This window comes from Ambystoma mexicanum, chromosome 9, assembly GCF_040938575.1.
Source record: "Ambystoma mexicanum isolate Mex_15411 chromosome 9, UKY_AmexF1_1, whole genome shotgun sequence".
Taxonomy (NCBI): Eukaryota; Metazoa; Chordata; class Amphibia; order Caudata; family Ambystomatidae; genus Ambystoma; species Ambystoma mexicanum.
In genome coordinates this window covers 267,226,247-267,244,554 of record NC_090931.1, presented here as the reverse complement: position 1 = coordinate 267,244,554, position 18,308 = coordinate 267,226,247, and the positions used below count along the sequence as shown (strand labels likewise).

The following is an 18,308-nucleotide window of genomic DNA, read 5'->3' as shown; positions in this document are numbered from 1 at the left end:
AAGTGCAGACAGTTTTGCTTGAGGGAATTCCCAGCGAAAGGTGGACTAGAGGACGCATTCCTTGTGGAGTGGGTCTTCGATCTCCACTATGTCTTTCCTCCGATACCCGTCATCCCGTGGTTTCTCAGAACGTTGAGGAAGTTTCGAGCTACCATACTCTTGATCGCCCCGGACTGGGCGAGAACATGGTACTCAGGGCTCCTGGACTTCACCATCTGCCCACCTCTGTGGCTGCCTCAGCGGCCGGACCTTCTTTCCCATTTGGAAGGTTGAGTGCTCCACCCAAACCTGGAGTCCCTCAACCTACATGCGTGGCTTTTGGGAGGAGGAGGTATGATGAATGAGACCTCTCAGAAGAGGTACTTGAGGTGTTAATTGCTGCATGCAGACCTTCTACAAGATCATTTATATGCGTACAGGTGGAGAATATTTGAGGCATGGTGTAGGCAGCGCAGGATAGACCCTCTCTTGACCCACCACTGGAGTGATGGAGTTCCTTCTGTCACTGGACTCAGGAGGCCTTCAGGAAGGCAGGGTAAAGGGCTACATGGCAGCTTTGTGTTCAAAAGCCACCGGATCAGAGATCCTCCTTCACAGTCCCGATAATGACCCTGTTTCTTAAAGGCCTTATAAATAGGTTCCCCCTACTCCTTTCTGGTTCTGGGATCTCAATTTGGTTCTAACCTCTTTGATGGCGGTTCAGTTTGAGTCCATGCATTTATGTTCTATCGGGTTCCTTAACCTGAAAACAGCTTTCCTGGTGGCAATCACCTCAGCAAGACATTGTCACGACCCTCGCCCAAAACCCCCTCTGGCAAACCCAATGGCCAGGTGGAGTCAGGACTCGGGCCTCTAGAGCCTGGCATCCTCTTCAAAAGCCCTCATGGGGCCAGTCCTGGCGCCTATGCCGCGAGGGTCATACACCATGAAAAACAATGTCTTTGGGAACTACTTTATTGTATTGTCGGCCAACATGGAGGTATCCACATAGCTTGGTTCCTAAGAACCAAGCTATGCAGTCTAGTGTTTTGGGTGTGGTAGCCTAGGGACTACTTTACCTGGACTATTTTGTTGGGGCTATTTAAACCACACCCGAGCAAGACAACACGCTTCGCGTTACTTTGCAGCTTGCAACGTGACACTCACCGTCTCCAGCTATTCCCTCGAACCTCGGAGAAGCAGAACTTGCAAGGAGACAAAAGGAACATCATTAGCAGCAGCATTTTACCTGCAGTCTTCATCTTTAAACACTTGCAGCTACTGAGAACATCTTCCTCGAATCTGCACGCCTCCCGGACAGAACGATCTGAAAGAGGAAGATAGAGGCAACATTAAAGAAAGCAGTAGAGACATTTACAAATTACGAACTGCTCAAAAGGCTTACCTGGCTCGTCACCTCTCGGCTGGCACCACTCCGGACATTCCACTCGCGCGGAAGAACACTGTGACCTACAAGGAAGGAAAACACAGATTAGCAAAGGGAAGGCTGCGCATAGCGCTTACTTACCGCATCATAGCGCTCTTAATGCGCCATCATTTACCAGCGGGGCTCAACCAAGCCAGTTCGCCGCGCTGAAGCTCTGCATACATAAGGGAGAAAAAAGAGACATTTTAAACAAAGAAAGTCATGCAGGATAGCAACAAAACTAAAGAACAGCAATAAGACCTACCTGAACAATATCAAACGGGCCGGCATTAGTGAAGTAACTGGACCGCACTCGCCCATGAAAGACAACGCGCCCCTGCAAAGAAGGAAGGACGGAGAGCACGCCTAATTCTACCACAAGGCGAGGAGAGGGCGCCAGAGGGACTGAAATCATATGGGGATGGAGGGAGGATACTTACCCCAGTCGGTCAGTCTTGAACACAGTCCTCCTGTATTTTCAGGCAGAACCTTCCCCGCAGACCACATCAGGGCAAAGCTGGGAAGCATACCAGCGAGTAACCCGGCTGGGTGGAGTCCCTGTGGATACCAGGTGAGCGTAACAGACATGCAAGTGAGCTTCAGGCTCTATCTTGTAGGCATGTATTATGCTGAAAAGCAGGGAGTCCCCACTCTCTGGAACAGGGAATTATCATTTATAGGTATACTGAAAAGGAGATCCTTAATTTATAAGATAAGTATCAAAAATATTTATTCAAATGGATTGTGTCCTCCCACGTATTCCTCATGTTTGATATATTCAAGTCTGCTTGCAGCTTCCTTCAGAATTCTTTTTTCATAGGGTTGAGAGTCGTGCAGCGTTGAATCTTGGTCCTCAACAGTCCCTGCAGCGTCCTTCGTGACGTTAATGCTGATATATATTGGCACGTGCCCTCATAGTTACCTCAGTTCTGTTTTTTCCACATTGCTGCGTGCTTCGGAGCTACTCGCCTCAGACAAGTTTTTTCTTACAAAATGGCCTCCTCACTGAAGACAGGCTTCAAGCGGTGTTCGGACTGTGGGACTAAGATGGCGATTACAAACCCGCACGGTGTTTGTCTGTGGTGCTTGGGATCGGGCCACAAGGTCAATGACTGTGGCTTGTGTCGGTCGATGACGGTTAAGGCCTTGCGGGAAATGAAGGGGAAACTCGATGCAAGTAAACCCTCCTCCAAATCCCTGGCCCTTACCCTTTCAGAGAGGAAATCTTTCTCTGACTTGAGAGATGTGTCTCTTGTTAAAAAAAAGTTCAAAACAGACATTCGAGGTCCAGTTCAGGACGCTCGTCATCCCCTTCCCATAAAAAGGGTAAGGAAAGGCATTGCAGCTCCTTGTCGTCTTCATCTTCGTCTTCTGAAAGAGTTATTTGCCCAAAAAAGAACTTGACTGCAGCAGAGACAGATAACATCTGCTTAAAGATGTTAGACATTTTTAAAAGACACGCTCCTCCGAGTGTTCCGCTAAAGGAGTCCGAGAAAAGTGGCCACCCCTCAACGTCTATTGAAACCGGTTGGGAGTCCCGTATGTCCCTTCTCATGCCTCTAAGAGCCAGAGAAAAGAGGTTCTTTGACCTAAATTGAAGGAATCTTCCTCGACGCACAAGAAAAAGCAGGTGTCTGTTACCTTGAAACATTCACTAACGGCTTGCATCGAAGCCGTCTTCGAAGGAATCAAAACGTTTGTTTGCCACCTGAACCTTTGAGGCATATCATTCATATTGAGCCTTCGAAGCAACATAAGGTGTTGACGCATTCATTGACAGTTGACCTCATTGGAGCATTCTTCACTCTTGAAGATTGTAAAATGTATTCCTGAGCGTAAATTATTCCTACCCATTCCAAGTCCTGGTTTCTTTAGGCAGATGGTTTCTATCTTTGAAGATGAGTAAGAAGAGGATCAGCCCCCTTTTGGGTATGAATATGGAACTTCAAATGTTGCAGAAGAATTAATTTCAGATGAGTCCAAGATGCATAATCTTGTGGATAGATTAAAGGAAACCAGTGGGTCAAGAAACCTCACCAGAAACAGAATTTGGTAATGCTGATATATCTGGTTATACTGAGCCTTCTTGCAGGATGGATATTGGTAAAGTAGCTGAATGTCTGGGATGGTCAAGACCTGCAGCCACTGTAGAAACTGTTGATCTCACTGACAACTTAGACAGTGGGCTAATTATGGAAGCTGTATTACCATTCCATGCCGGCCTGAGAGTAAGGGTAATGGAGAACTGGTTGAAACCAGATTCTATTCCATCTGTTAAGTTATTAACAAAGAAATTCCGTAGATCCTCCGTTTCTGAACAGGAACCCAATGCCTGGAAACTTAGTGGTTCAAGCAGCAACAGCATCTTCAAAGGCTGCAGCCTTTCCTTCTGCTCCAGCAGATAAGGAAAATAGGAGGATTGGCTCTTTAGTTGAGAGTTTTTATTTCCGGTAGTATGTCATTAAAATCTGCCAATGCTACCAGTGCATTAGCGAAATACACACATACCCTTTGGGGTGTAGCTGCTTTAGCAGCAGAACACATACCAGAGGGCAAAGAGAGAGAGAAGGGATTTTAAGCCTGATAGAAGATGGTAAAGATGTCATGAGGCAATCTCTTCAATCTAGTTTCAGTACAGTGGTCTTGACCAGTAGAGCCATGGCTGCCAGCACAGTACTTAGACGTATGTCTTGGTTAAGAAAATATGGATTTTCAGGGAATGTTCATGCATGTCTGTTAGACATGCCGTTTGACGGTATTTCTCTTTTTGGGGAGAAGGCCGATGGCAGTCTAGAAAAACTGCAAGGTTCTAGAGCTGCATCAAAATCTTTAGACAACCTCAATCTGCAGGTCAAGGATGGAGAGGTCGTTCTTTTCGTTTCTATTCCTCCATATCTGGAGAAAGAGGTCAGTTTTCACAATGAGGTCAAAAAACCTATCGTGGAAGAGGTAGAGGCGGAAGGACTCCCTGTTCAGCACCTGCAGAGTTAACCTCAGCTGCAGGTGGAACAGCAAAATGATTCCTTCAACCACAAAATTGCGGTAGGGTGCAGAGTGCCTTACCATGTCCTGGGGTTTACCATCAATCTCAAGAAGTCTCAGCTGCAACCCATGCAGAGCCTGACTTTCCTGAACCTAATATGGGAAACCGGATCCGAGAGAGTCTTTCCCTCGTAGGACAAGATCACGGCCATCCAGAGGGCCACGGCTCACTTCCTCTCCAGGACTGTGACCTCGGCCGAGTGGTACCAGCGCCTTCTAGATATTATGACGGCGGTCCTTTTGGATGTACCCCACACAAGACTCAAGATGAGGAGATTACAGCTGCACTTTGCAGCCTCATTGAATCAGGAGAAGGGCTCTCAAGTGGAGCCAGTAGACATCCCTACATCTCTCCACCTCAAGTGGTGGTCTGCGGATTACAACCTGCGGCAGGGCAGACCATTCCGGCAGCCTCTCCCTCAGGACTCCTCCCTAGAGGGCTGGGGTGCCACTCTGGACAACCACAGCGTCCATGGAATCTGGACCCGCAGGAGCAGGAGTCCCACATCAACTGGCTAGAGTTGAAGGCCATATGGCTGGCCCTCAAGGCTTTCCTCGCTCTCGTAGAGGGCAAGACAGTACTTATCCAGATGGACAACTCCACCAGCATGTACTATGTCAACAAACAGGGGGGTACCAGGTCCCCCCCACTATGCAGCCTAGTGGTCAGCATGTGGGATTGGGCTCTGGAAAACATCTACCTCACCGCCGTCCATCTCCCACTTAAGTCCAACCTGGAGGCGACAGCCTCAGCAGACTGGGGAGCGGACAATTACAAATGGCAATTGAACGACCTGGTACTGAAAGGGATCTTCCTCATTTGGGGTCATCCCCAAGTGGACCTGTTTGCCTCCCGGGACAACAGGAAATGCCAGCAGTTCGCCTCCTGGCAGTGGCAGAGCCCCGGCTCCCTGGGCAATGCATTCCAGATACAATGGAACTACACATCTGCATACGCCTTCCCGCCCACACCCCTGGTTCACAGGGTGATCTGCATTCCAGATACAATGGAACTACACATCTGCATACGCCTTCCCGTCCACACCCCTGGTTCACAGGGTGATCTGCAGGATAAAGCAATCTTTTCACCTCAGCATCATTCTGATAGCTCCCTGGTGGCCGGCAAGACCGTGGTTCTCCGAGCTGCTCTGCCTATCGGAAAGGCCTCCCATTCACCTACTGCTGGGCTCAGCTCCACTCCTGACCCAGCAGGGGGTCAGGGTACTCCACCCCGCTCCTCACAAACTAGCCCTTGCAGCGTGGTTCCTGAGCAGGTCACTCTGAAACACTTGAACCTATCTCCGGCTAACCTGGCGATCATCCAGGGCACCAGGACCAAAGCTACCAGAAGCCAATATAGGAGCAAATGGTCTAGATTCTGTCATTGTATTTGTATTTATTGTTTTATATTGCGCTTTAATCCAAAGCGCTTTACAGTTTAACAACAAGAATACAAAGAACATAAAACAGTAGAAACAATGACAATATATATGAATCAAACCAGTAATAAAGCATGTAGAACAATTTGCATATGAAGGCGAAGAGGGGAGGAGGTGGGGAAGGAAAGGGAGAAGGTGAAGGTAGAATAGTGAGTCAGTTGGAAGAGGGGAGGACTTAGGAGAGAAGGCGGAAGGTAAAAAGAATTAAGACAGGGGTACAAGAGGGGAGAGAGACAAAGGTGAAAGCAGATTGACCCCCTGAGGTGCTCACTGGACGACGTGCTCTCCTTCTCGGCACACCTCGGCCACTCTCGAGTACAGTTGGACACATTCCGCACCTATCTGGCGGCCATAGGAGCCTACAGGAATTCAGAGGAGGGTCTCTCCTTCTCCGCTAACCCAGTGGTCAAGCGACATCTGGCGGGCCTCCACAGACTCTACCCGTCTATAAGAAGCCACATCCGATGTGGGACCTCAATGTAGTGTTGGGCGCATTGGCGCACAAACCGTTCGAGCCAATGGTGTCCCCGGACATCAGGCTGGTCACCCTAAAGACAACTGCTCGTAGGTCTCCCCTCCGCTCGCAGAGTCGGCGAAATACAGGCTCTGGTGGCATCAGAGACCTACACTTCTTTCCACAAGGATAAGGTGGTCCTCCGGACGCATCCTGCGTTCCTACCCAAGGTGCCCTCCTCCTTCCACCTAAACGAGGAGATAGTCTTACCTACCTTCTTCGCCGACCCCAAGGATGAGCCTCAGAGGGTCTTGGACCGTCTGGATGTCGGACGCGCTCGGAAATACTAACTGGACAGGACCAGAGGTTCCGCAAGTTGGATGCCCCCTTTGTTATCTTCGGGACTCACGGCCAGCTTATCAGGCTTCCAAGGCCTCCATAGTGAGGTGTATGGTCGCGGCCATCAAGGAGGCCCATGAGGGGCAGCAGAGCGCAGCTCCCGCTAATTTGCATGCCCATGCAGTCAGAGCCAAGTCCGTGGCCATTACGTTCCAAAGGCACGTACCTTGGCAAGTCATCAGCAGGGTGGCCACCTGGGCCATCCTTTCGGCTTTCTGCAAGCACTACTGTCTGGATGCCACCTCTAGGTCAGACGCTGCCTTTGGGCAGGCGGTTCTAAGAAACCTATTTTCTTAAGGAGGGTCTCCTCTTCACCTTGTGGCTACATTCAGTTGTAAACGCCCATACAGTATGGAGGAAAGGGGACAGAACGTAAGAGTAATTAAGTTACTCACCGTAGTGACTAACATACTCTTAATCCATAGTCCCCTTTCCTCTATACGTACCACAATCCTCCCCCCTAATAATACTGGTGTCATTAGGCAATGTTGTATATTGTCGACGAATCAAAGGGGGCTGAGGAGTGGCGCTGGTGGCCAGAGTCGGGCAAGCACATGCTCCCAGGGCCGCGCCTCTAAATGTAAAGGGGAAGAAGTTTCTCTGGTGAAAAAGGTTCTGTCTCCCGTCCCTCGTGAGGGACGCCCATACTCTATGGAGGAAAGGGACCTATGGACTAAGAGTACGTTAGTCACTACGTTGAGTAACTATTAATTTTTACTCTATGGGAACTGCGTTTTTATTTGTTTCTCAAAGCCATTTTCTAATTGGTCTTTGAAGATCTCATTTCAATAAACCTCCATTGCAGCAGTTTAGCAAATTATGCCTCCTCCCTCGCCACATGGTATAAAATATGTCTTGGTTGTGTCCTTCATTTTTCCTTAAATAGCCTGTGTATTTTTATTATGCTTTACAACATGACCTACACAAAAAAAGAATAAATAATTGAAATAAACAGAAAAAAGATAACAAATACAAACTGTTTTAGAAAGTCATATAAATGTTTCATATAGATACAAATGTCATATATATATATATCACACAGAGCAATATTGCCTTGCACTTAAAGGGGACCACTATTCCTCCTTTAAAAAGGCAAGTATAGCCACTGTTAAAGGAGTATACTTCCCTGATATCCTTGACCATAACCAGTCTGTTTCCACGAAAGCAAGATTGTGAACAAATTAGCTAAAGTAGTTAATTCTAGGGCCAAAAAAAGCAGGTCAGACTCCACAAAGGTGTTTCAATGTTTTGATTTGCTTCAGAGTCACAAAAGAGGCAGTATGGAGAGAGATGTTCTGTTTTATTCCTAATGTGTAATATTACTTTAGTAGGTAATGGATTGAAGCAAATTCTCAAAAACTGTTCTGAATTTGGCATCGGGTAACTTATTAAGGTAATGTGGCAAAAAGTCTCTTTTCTGATGTTCTACAGCCACCTCAGAGTATAACTTGTACCTACAAGTTGCATTGCTTGTGTGTATCCAGTCCAGTTCCTAGAGCTATTATTCTAAAACATGTGGAGTGAGTGCCAGCATTTCTTTACTGGACCGCAGTTCTTGTAAGATCTGATTACACTTGTCAATCCGAACGCCATAAATGTCACAGTTGTGAGCCCTGTAGCAGTCGTGAAGATCTGCATACAATGGGAGGAGATAATACTTTGCTAAACATACTAAGCAGATTCCACTGTGCTCTTTCCTTTAAGGAAAGCAAATACAGCTCAAGACGGATCACTGCCACGGGGACACACGTGGGAAAGTTCAGCACATGTGATGAATCCCACATATTCCTCACTAATTCCCTGCCTAAAGTCTCCTCCCAGGAGGCCAGGGAAAGGCAGACACTTTCGGATCCTGACCTTGGGGTTGGTGTTCTGCAGTGGGATCACCTGGTAGTAGAAAAGGCCCAGGGGAATGGGCGGACTCTGTGGGATGAGAATCAGCATTTGTCCTCTTCTAGGGAAGATAACTCCACAATGCCAAAATATGTTATATCTTGTTGCAATAAAAGAATTGCCTGGCCCTTGTCAATCAAATTTGGCGACTAATTCCTATGAAATTCCTTTAAACAATATTGGGAGGAACAAAGGTGTATTTAAAAATGCAAATCAAGCTCAGAAAACAAAATTTGTCATTGGAAACTTCAAGTCCCATCATTCCCTAGGTACTAGGCAGATGAAGAGGGTTGAGGAGGTGCGATGTCGCAGGAGTAGTGCAATCATTAATCCCAATAACCCACAGTCTTGGAGGGGACAGAGTTATGGCTTCACTCTTTACCATAAGCAGGGTGGCAATGGTTATGAGAGGCAGCAACAGAGAATAAGCTTCCTGAGATATAGAAACCCCAGGCCCTCGCTTCACCTTCATACGTATTTTGGTTGGCAGGCTGAGTGCCGTTTCAAACCTATCCCAATTGGCTTGCTCGTTGTGCTTAGTGGGCATTGCTGGGATATCTGCCCATTGGGCAGTTCCAGTCCAGGAAAGCGTAGCATTGGACTGTAGCCAGAATCCCTGGTTGTTTCTCCTAGAAGTCTAACCCAGTGTTTCCAAAATGCCTCAATCCCGCCTCTCAACGTATTTAGCGACCAGCCAAAAACAAATCCCTGCACCTACTCTCCTGCTGCACTCGCCTGGTTTTGAGGCAGCTCCATATCTTCTGTTTTAAATGATGCTGAAAACCCATATGGTATTTTTCAGAGGGAGCTTGATGAGCTGGCAAAGTTAAAGGTGCAGTGTCAATGCCTCAAATTATCCAAGAAGCTTAGCGCACCAATCCCTTTGCCTGAAGGGAGTGGGGACAGTGCTTTAAAGGGAAAGGAAACATGCTTGCCGGGCTAGGATAGCAATCCTTCAACATCTATGGCCCTTGTTTAGGTTCTGAGATGTAGCTGATATCATTGTAAAGCTCTGCATATGAGCTAAGGAATGGACCATGGCAAAAGGCACTAAGTCTGAGTGTTCCATCTTAAAGGAGAGCAACATTTGTTGGTCTAGAGGCAAAGAATCTGAAGACTGCCCCGCATCTGTTGTCAGATTATGGCTGAGGCTACAGGTGGGTCTGCAATGTATACCATTATCAAAGTGCGTGGTCCTTCGGCCCCCCAGTTCTCAAAAGAAACATGTATTCTCAAGCAGGTGAGCAGTATTTATCTAATGTCATGGCCCTGTCTTTCCAAGGTTAGGGAAGGGCTGTCGGCATTATCCTCTCACAAGGTGTTAACTGCCGCCAAAGGAGCGGCCTCACCCATCAACAGCTATTGCACCAGAGAAAGAAGGGAGAGAAAGGGCCTGCTGTACTCCTGACTGTCACTTCTACCCACATATTTGAACTTCTACACAATTTGGTGTGATTTCTAGCAACATGTTGGAAATATATTTGCATAGTTTTGACACTTGCTGCAAGAGCTAGTAAGTGACGTATGTTTTGATCATTTGGACTGTTTTGACTCACTGGCCATTTTCAAATAATCTAAAAATGGCATAAAGCCGTGATAATTTGCAGGAAGATAGTAGAAACTTGAACCGTTTCTCATTGTACTATACGTGAATTAGCACATGCACAAATGTGTCACATATTGACATTTGGCTCTTCGGTTGCCATTTTGTACCCCCGTGTCAGGCAAACACTATTCAAATTGCCACTGCTGCTGACATGTTAGGCGGACATTATTTATGTTTTCGGATTGTGGATAAAATTCCCTACAGGACTATAATTTTTCTGAATCATTTGGAAGAAGTTGGTATTTTTATAACTCTGCCCTCTGATTAATTTATGTATAATTTTGGATTCTCCAAATCGAGGTTCATTCCTCAGCGGTGTACTTCCTTGACAGTGAGTGGCTCATTTTGGGACTTCATTGTCATATTTGAGTTGTATGCTCGATTATGCAGACCACTTTTTAACCAAACAGTATCCAGATGAATTGAAGGCTACTTTCAGCAATATTAGCAAAAGGAGTTCTTTCTGGAGGACCAATGGCACATTCCAACACAGGAAGGCAGCCACTAAGGCCCTGCTCTATTGCAGAGCTGCTAGCAAGCCGCTGGCCGAATTGCCTAAAGCAGTAGCTTAGATGTATGTATATGCATTATGTACACATTATTGCCTTTGCTTGGGGAGTCACAGCTGATATCCACGTAAGATTGTTTTCTGTATCAGTGGACCCTTCCCTTAGTACCGGTATGCAACTATTGGTCTACTTGTTTTTATAATCTGATATAATGGAAGGAACCCATGAATAAGAGTTACAGCATCGGTTTGCCGGGATCATTCTAGTTTCAAGATTTACATGCAACACTGCCAGTTGTTTAGATCATTATGAATTGATTACTCTTTGTCTGGCAAGGTGTGTTTCTCCTCAAAGTGAAATCATACACTAGAAAATATGATTTATCAGGTATTGCGAGGCATGAGGACTCTGGTATCTTCATTAAACTGTAAAATGTATTTAGCATATTTTTTTTAATTAAAGTAGTTCCATCAAGTTAGCCATGAGCTAATTGTCAAACAATACTTAATCTTATCTAAAAGGTTTCTGCTCTTCAAAATCGGTAAATTATGAAGAATTGATAGCTAGAAATGCACAGCCTACTTTTTTCACTTATAGAATGTCTATTTTATTTGTTGACACCATTTAATATTTATATGACTCATGGTTGCAATTGTGCCCAAAAATATACTTTCAGTGGATAATTTTATTTGCTGTAGCTGTTTTTGAAATTGATTTTCTCAGCCTTGTCCTTTATTGAGCATTCCCTTGTATATCTCAGTGTAATTTTATAGTTTGTGTCATATATCAATGTTTTTTTCTTGGTTACTATTCAATTTCTTCTTTTGTATTTTAGGTTCAAAATGCTGGTAATAAACTAGGCAGACGTTGTGATATGTGCTCCAACTATGAGAAACAGCTTCAAGTGATCCAGATACAAGAGTCTGAGACGAGAGACCAGGTGAGACTGGTAGCTTTACCAGGAAAGCGCAAAAACAGAGCATCCCTGGCCCATATGTGTCTTCCCCTTTCATCCAAAGATATGGGATATCGTCCACTGAGGACAGGGCTGGTGTTTTTTCACAGAAAATCCCAATGTAACATTTTGTGGTGGGACATTTCACTGTATTTTAACGTGGTGAGTTTGGGGTGGGCATAGAGGTAAAATAGGCTTTCATGGGCAGTGGGGGAAAGGGTTGGTGTGGGAGGCAGAAAGAGGAGGTATGGGGGTTGGCCCCTGAAACAAATACTGCAGCAAGATGTCGCAGTTGGTCAGATGCAACAGATCCTAGTGGATGGTCTGTGCTCCGCAAAATGTTTTCATCCTGTAGGCACAAGTTCATTGCCCCAGACTATAAAGCAGTTTATTAGGACTGCCTAGTTCCCAACCACATAAGATTGTGCTCCCTCTGTGATACTTTTCTATGCAAGCATTTGGTGACTAAAAGCAGCACTGGCAGGAGATTTTTTATCAGCACCATCCAGAGAAAAGAATTAAAGGCAGAATTGCCACTTTGCTTTTTTTTTTTTTTTAAATCGTCAACCTGGCCCGGCAATGCTTTGCCGAGCTCCTCCAGGCCTGAGAGGGACCCAAATGTGAAGTTGGCAGGTCTCCACAATACCGCAAGAAATACTGATGCCTTCCATAAGGGGGATTGCACAAGCCCTTTGACTGAAGCTCTGAAGGTGCTTGTCAAAGGTGCACCCTGCGGGGCTGCTGCATCGCACCCTACAGCAAAAGGTAGATTGTTTCAGGGGCACTTCCCGTGAGGGCCGGGAGCCTCGCACCAAAAGAGTTTAAGGCTCGTGCTACCGAAATTAATCTCAGGAATCGGTAGGGACTATTAAATCTATAAAAAAGGCACCGAAGAGGGGGTCACCCTTTCAAAAAAATGCTTCATATCCACATATTGCACAAAATGTGGACTGTGCAGAATACAAAATGGCATGTGGGTGCCATTTTGGATGGAATCCAGTCGGACATGCTATCTGTTGAACATATGAGAAGCATTTATCAGACCACTCTCCATTAGATATTTGTAAGAAATGGCAGGTCCAAGGCGGACTCTTGTTTATCTTACTGGATATCGTTTCATCCCGCTGCATCTGTCGCGCTCTGTTGCACCATATTTTGATGTCTGCTCTCTGTTATGCTGGTTTATCTGAGGCATGATGTATGATTTGATAGGATATGGCATTCATAACGCGCCTACACACAAGTGTTTCAAGGTGCGACGTGGCAAGGGAGGGGAACAGAGGGAAGACAGAGAAAACGATTCTACTAGGCCAGGAGACATTGTGATCGCGCAAGTGCAGGGGAAGGGGAAAAGTGCGGGTATAAAGGGGAAGGGAAGTGCAGTACATAGGATAACAGTAAAATAAATGAAGACAATAAATAAAAGTGCGACGAGCTGGTGGCAAGTGCAATGGTAAGTGCAGACAACAGGTGTCAAGTGCAGGTAGGGGCTTTGGGGATGCAGAGACAGTCCCAGAGTGCAAGGGTTGCCAGGGGGGTAGTGCAGGTGTGCAACTGGCGGGGGCAGGGGGAGGAACTTGACGTAGTCTCCTCCAGTGATGAAGTTTCCCCTTCAGGTACTAAGGATGGTCCATGTTCTGTGATGTGGTAGCCACCTCCGGGGATGACTATTTTGCTTCAAGTTTACTTCTTTTCAGCTGCCTGCATGAGGGTACTTCATCTGCTACTAGCTTCTCGGTCATTAGTTTCTTATTATCACACAGATAATTCTATGCTGACATTGTGTGATCTTATTTCACATTCCCCACACCAACTTGCATGCGAATATTCGAGGCACAATATGCAGTGCCTCACATAATAATGTGGAAGGAGGAGGTTTATGCTTGCATTGGCTCCTCACTGGAAAGGTCTCTGTGTGAATGCTCTGGCAACACTTTATGTATTTCAAGCCCATTTGATGTTTTTCATCTCTGCTACTTACATTGCAGTGAACTTTATCTAATGTTTAGTTTATTGACATTATATCTATCCATTGTTGTGTTCTTTACATACATGTTAATGGTTCTTTTAATGTGGTATGCTCTCTTGTGCACATCTGTGGCTATAATTATCTCATGCACATAAATTACCGCATGAACAAGTCTATATATCTCTTTTAGCAAGTGTGCTGACCGTACATTTACTTATACCACATTTTTTTAAATTAGACATTGTACACACCTGCCCTCTAGATCATAACCCCTAGGGGACACCTGTCCAGCCCCAATTATCAAAGAAGCTGCACACGAACTAGCCCCCTTCGTCACATCATTTATCAACGCATCATTTAAATCATGCTCTGTGCCCACCCACCTTAAAGATGCTTGGATATTACCTCTCCTAAAAAAAGCCAACCTGGACCCCAATGTCCCAACGAACTATAGTCCCATTCCTCCTCAAAATTCTAGATAAAGCTGCATATCTACAGATCCCATCCTACATGGAGATCAACAACCTATTAGGGTCAAGACAATCAGGATTCAGACCCAGACATGGAACTGAAACGGCACTCCTTGATCTCAAAAACCAACTAGATGAGCGCAAAGACAGAGGAGACATTTCTATTCCCTTACTCTTGGACCTATCAGCTGCATTCGACCTGGTAGATCATAAGTACTCTGCAACCACCTCAAATCGGCTGCAAACTTCTCCTCAAAAGCCACAGCATGGATAAACTCTTTTTTGGATAAGAGAACTATGAGTCTTCTCACCAACATCAGCAGCGGATCCAGTCCCTATCACTTGTGGAGTCCCTCAAGGGTCATGTGTCTCCCCCACTTTGTATAACATTTTTACAAAGCCTCTCTTTGATATTTTGGACAAACTAGGGGTTTCATATACCAACTAGGCTGATGACACCCAAATTCTTATCCCAATCCAAGGAGACTTCAACAATGACACCAGCCTCATAAATAAAATCTACCAAATCATCCAAACATGGATGGCCACACATGGCCTATGTCTTAACGACGACAAGACCAAGCTCTTAATCATCGGGTCCACCAGTAAACTTAACAAATTATCCCATCTATACAAGTCCATTACCATAGATGGCATTAAAATCAAGGTAGCCAAGGAAGTTAAAACCCTAGGTTTTTACCTTGATTCAGCCCTTACCCTCGACAAGCAAGTTAATGCGACTGCCTCAGCAACTAGTTACACCTGCAAACTTATTCACACCTGTAAACCAAACCTGTCCACAGACAGCTGCACAACCATAGCGCGAGCCCTCATACTCTCCAAATTAGACTACTGCAACGCACTGTACCTGGGCACCAGTAAACACAACACCAACAAACTCTAAACATTGCAGAACAACGCCATTAGAACAGCATTAGGCATTCCCAAAGGGTAACACATATCTGATCAAAGAAGAGCCGCCAACTGGCTGGCCATCAATGACCGTATCAAACTTAAAACCCTGAATATTACACACAACTGTCTGAACAATAAAGCACCTGTATATCTCACAGAGAAATTTACAAAGTACTCCTCTGAACGACCCATCAGAAAGGCCCAATCAAATAGTATCAAAATCCCCAACTTCAAACTGAAAAGAACTGGAGGATCCAGCTTCCCAGTACTAGCAGCTCATCTTTGGAACTCCATCCCAGACTCACTTAGAGCTACTCCTTCCTTTCATGTGTTCAAAGCTAACGTCAAACTCTGGCTTCACACCAATGACTGCTAAAGGCAGAGCTCCACTAAATACTCTGTATATTTAATGTAAAATATTTAAAACTGTAACATATCCTAACTGTAATCATGTGACTTTGCAACATAAGTAATGTTTGATATGTGACCATGCAACATAAGAAATTGTAATTATTTATGTACCTGTAATTTAAGATTTATTTCTTGTAAGCGCCCAGTTGCTTAACGGCCGTGTGCGCTCTATAAATAAATAAACAAAACAAACAATACAATACAATAAGGAGGGAAGTCAGCTAATTAGCAGTAGATAAAATCTTGTATTTTCAGGTTCTCCAGCAGGGGTGCCATGACTTGGCCAAAATAAATTATAAGTCTTTTAAAGTCTTAAGCAGTCGGGGAAGCCTCCGACAATAGGGAGCGGCTCTCCTACTTCTTTGCTCGTTTGTCCTCAATAGGCCCAGCGATAGTCTGCGGGGTGTTCCTGTAACAAAGAGTACAAAAGACACCAGGCATTCGGCCGGAGGTCTTTTGTAGCAGCGTCCCATTCCAATACCCAATCATAAGTCAGATGACTACTGTGAGGAACTCATGGTGGCAACAAGTAAGACAGACACAAGTGATCACAGTTCAAGGGTGTTTATTGAACAATAAATGCGTTATGCAGGTTGGAAAAACACCTGATCTAAACCTACAACTAAGATGGGAGCGTGCGTCAACCATCAAATGAAGAATAAGGTCATCCTAGTGGCGTTGTGTCAAAAGAAAAGGGCCTATACTAAGAAACCTTTTACCAAACCTCACAATTAATACAAAAAAGGGGGTGTGGGATAGTTCTCAAGAAAAGAAAGAAGTGTTCTTAAATAATATGTCAGGATGCGGTAGCCTGCGCCTTCCTGCCCCACGTTTTGAGTACGGGTAAGATTGGAGCTTGGAGCACAGTGCAGTCTCTGGCAACTCGAGCACGAGACGACTGCTCCAGTGGCAGTTCTCAACACCGTTGATGGCCAAGTCTTGTTTCCTTTGAAAGTCTCTTGCCTTAGGGCAAATGCAAAAGTTCCTTTCACCAAATGAAAGTTCTTTTAGGGTGATAATGGTTCACCCCTGGGTCCTCTTTTCTGGACAACGGACCCTTCTCAATTGTTATTCACAGTTCAGATAGAGTGATGGTTTCACCCCTTGTGCGCTGACCCTTCACGTATCGTATTCCTCAATTTATATGTCTTTTCTTAATTTTGGAAGATAGCTTCACCCCTGGATCTCCCTCGGCCGAGCTCTGACCCCTCTTTACTGCTAGTACTTGGGTGATAGCTTCATCTTGGTGTCTCTTAACTTTATGCTTTCACTTTTCTCAATCTTGGGGTGACGACTTTTCATCCTTGGGTCCCCCTTTACCAAGCTCTGGCCCCTCTTCATTCTTAGCCTCCCTTCACTGGGTGTACTGTGGCTCTCGATCAGGGTGATAGTGGCTCACCCTTTGGTCCCCCTCTTCTGAGCGCTGACCCCTCTTTACTTTCAATGTTTACTTACACAGTTCAATGTTTGTGGGATTCACCTCCCTTTCTTTCACACTGCTTGTCGATCAAAGTCTTTCGATTGTACAGGGACTTTGCTTGACCCTCTTTCGCTGGCCCTCCGATGGCCTTCTGGTAACAGTAGTTTTATTTAGATGGGAATCGACCAGTGTCTCTTGAGTTTAACACCCACGTGGTGCTGATTTCCCTTTGTAGCTGGTCTCCCCTTACAACTTTTACAGTTTTTATAGTTCATCAAATTTGGTTCAAAAACTTGCCACTTTGCGATTTTCACTCAACACAGCCCGGTTCTTAACGGTTCTCCCCTCGACTCACCCGCTTTGATGAACCACTTGGCTTTTGGCTTCTCTGGAGTCAAGGGCGCGGGAGCTTCCCTCGCTCCTGCTTATCGGTGTAAGCTTGCCTTGTGTACCGTTGACATCTGCTGCAAGACATTGGTGCTATTGTTCGTAGCCTTAGGCTCTCTTCCTCGAAGGTTCTGCAGGCCTGGGTCGAAAATGGCAAGGTCACTTCTCTCGTCGCCACCCTCTAGGTTCCTGCCACCTTTCTATTTCGCTTGAACCGCCGCAACTGATTTGCTGTCTTGTTGTGCTGTCTGCCCTGCTCGCCTTGCTCGTATTGTGCTTTCTTACTCCACCTTTTATCCCTGCGGGGAAAGGGTATGTCCGTCAGGTGTGTTATTTTCGTTAATTGCCTGACCCTCGGGGTTGGGACATGCCAGGTAAACAGGTTGCATATTAGTCCGTTGTCTAGTCTGTGGTGGGAAGGTGTTCGTGTCGCAAAAGGGGGCGGAGGCAGTGTTTTTGAATGTCCTACGTGAGAGGATGGGGAAAAGGTGTCCAAGGAAGGGGGATACCGTGTCTTACCGGTCGGTGTCCCGCTCTCGCTCCTCAAGGACCCCCCATCCAGGTGATCCTCCCTCACCTGTCCACCCCCATTAACTGGATCCAATAGCGATGGCCGTGACCTGGATAACGTATGCTCGAGGTTTGAAAAGGGAGACACCTTCAGGTTTCTCACACAGCCAAGCCTCTTAAGGTAAGCATCGCCCCCCAGGAACCGTTCTGGATGCCATGGCTACCATTGCCTCGCCTTTCCGCCTCCTAGATGGGCTGAGATATGCCCACCCCCTTTCCTCCCTCTCCAATGCGCCCTACCACGATTCACTGTGGCCACCAAAGCACTTAGACTCCGGATCCGGGCCTGGCGCACACCTCTGGGGAGAGGTGTCATCCCATGGTAAGGGCCCCACAATCCTGTGATCTTATCCTGCCCACAGAGCTCTGAAACGGCTTCCCTCCTGTGCATATCAGTCGGTCGGCAGCCAAGGAAAGAAGAGAAAAAGGTGTTTTGAATCGGTAACTCCTCCTAACTGACTTTT

General features: G+C 46.0%; 1 protein-coding gene across 3 annotated transcripts in view; it reads left to right on the top strand.

Moving 5' to 3' along the window:
• RABEP1 (rabaptin, RAB GTPase binding effector protein 1) overlaps window positions 1-18,308 on the top strand; it is a 1,480,178-nt gene that overhangs the window by 727,195 nt on the left and 734,675 nt on the right. For all 3 annotated transcript variants that reach the window (XM_069614603.1, XM_069614604.1, XM_069614605.1), the window contains exon 10: window positions 11,583-11,687. In XM_069614603.1, coding sequence (XP_069470704.1) covers window positions 11,583-11,687 — 105 coding nt within the window. The remainder of the gene's footprint in view (window positions 1-11,582; window positions 11,688-18,308) is intronic.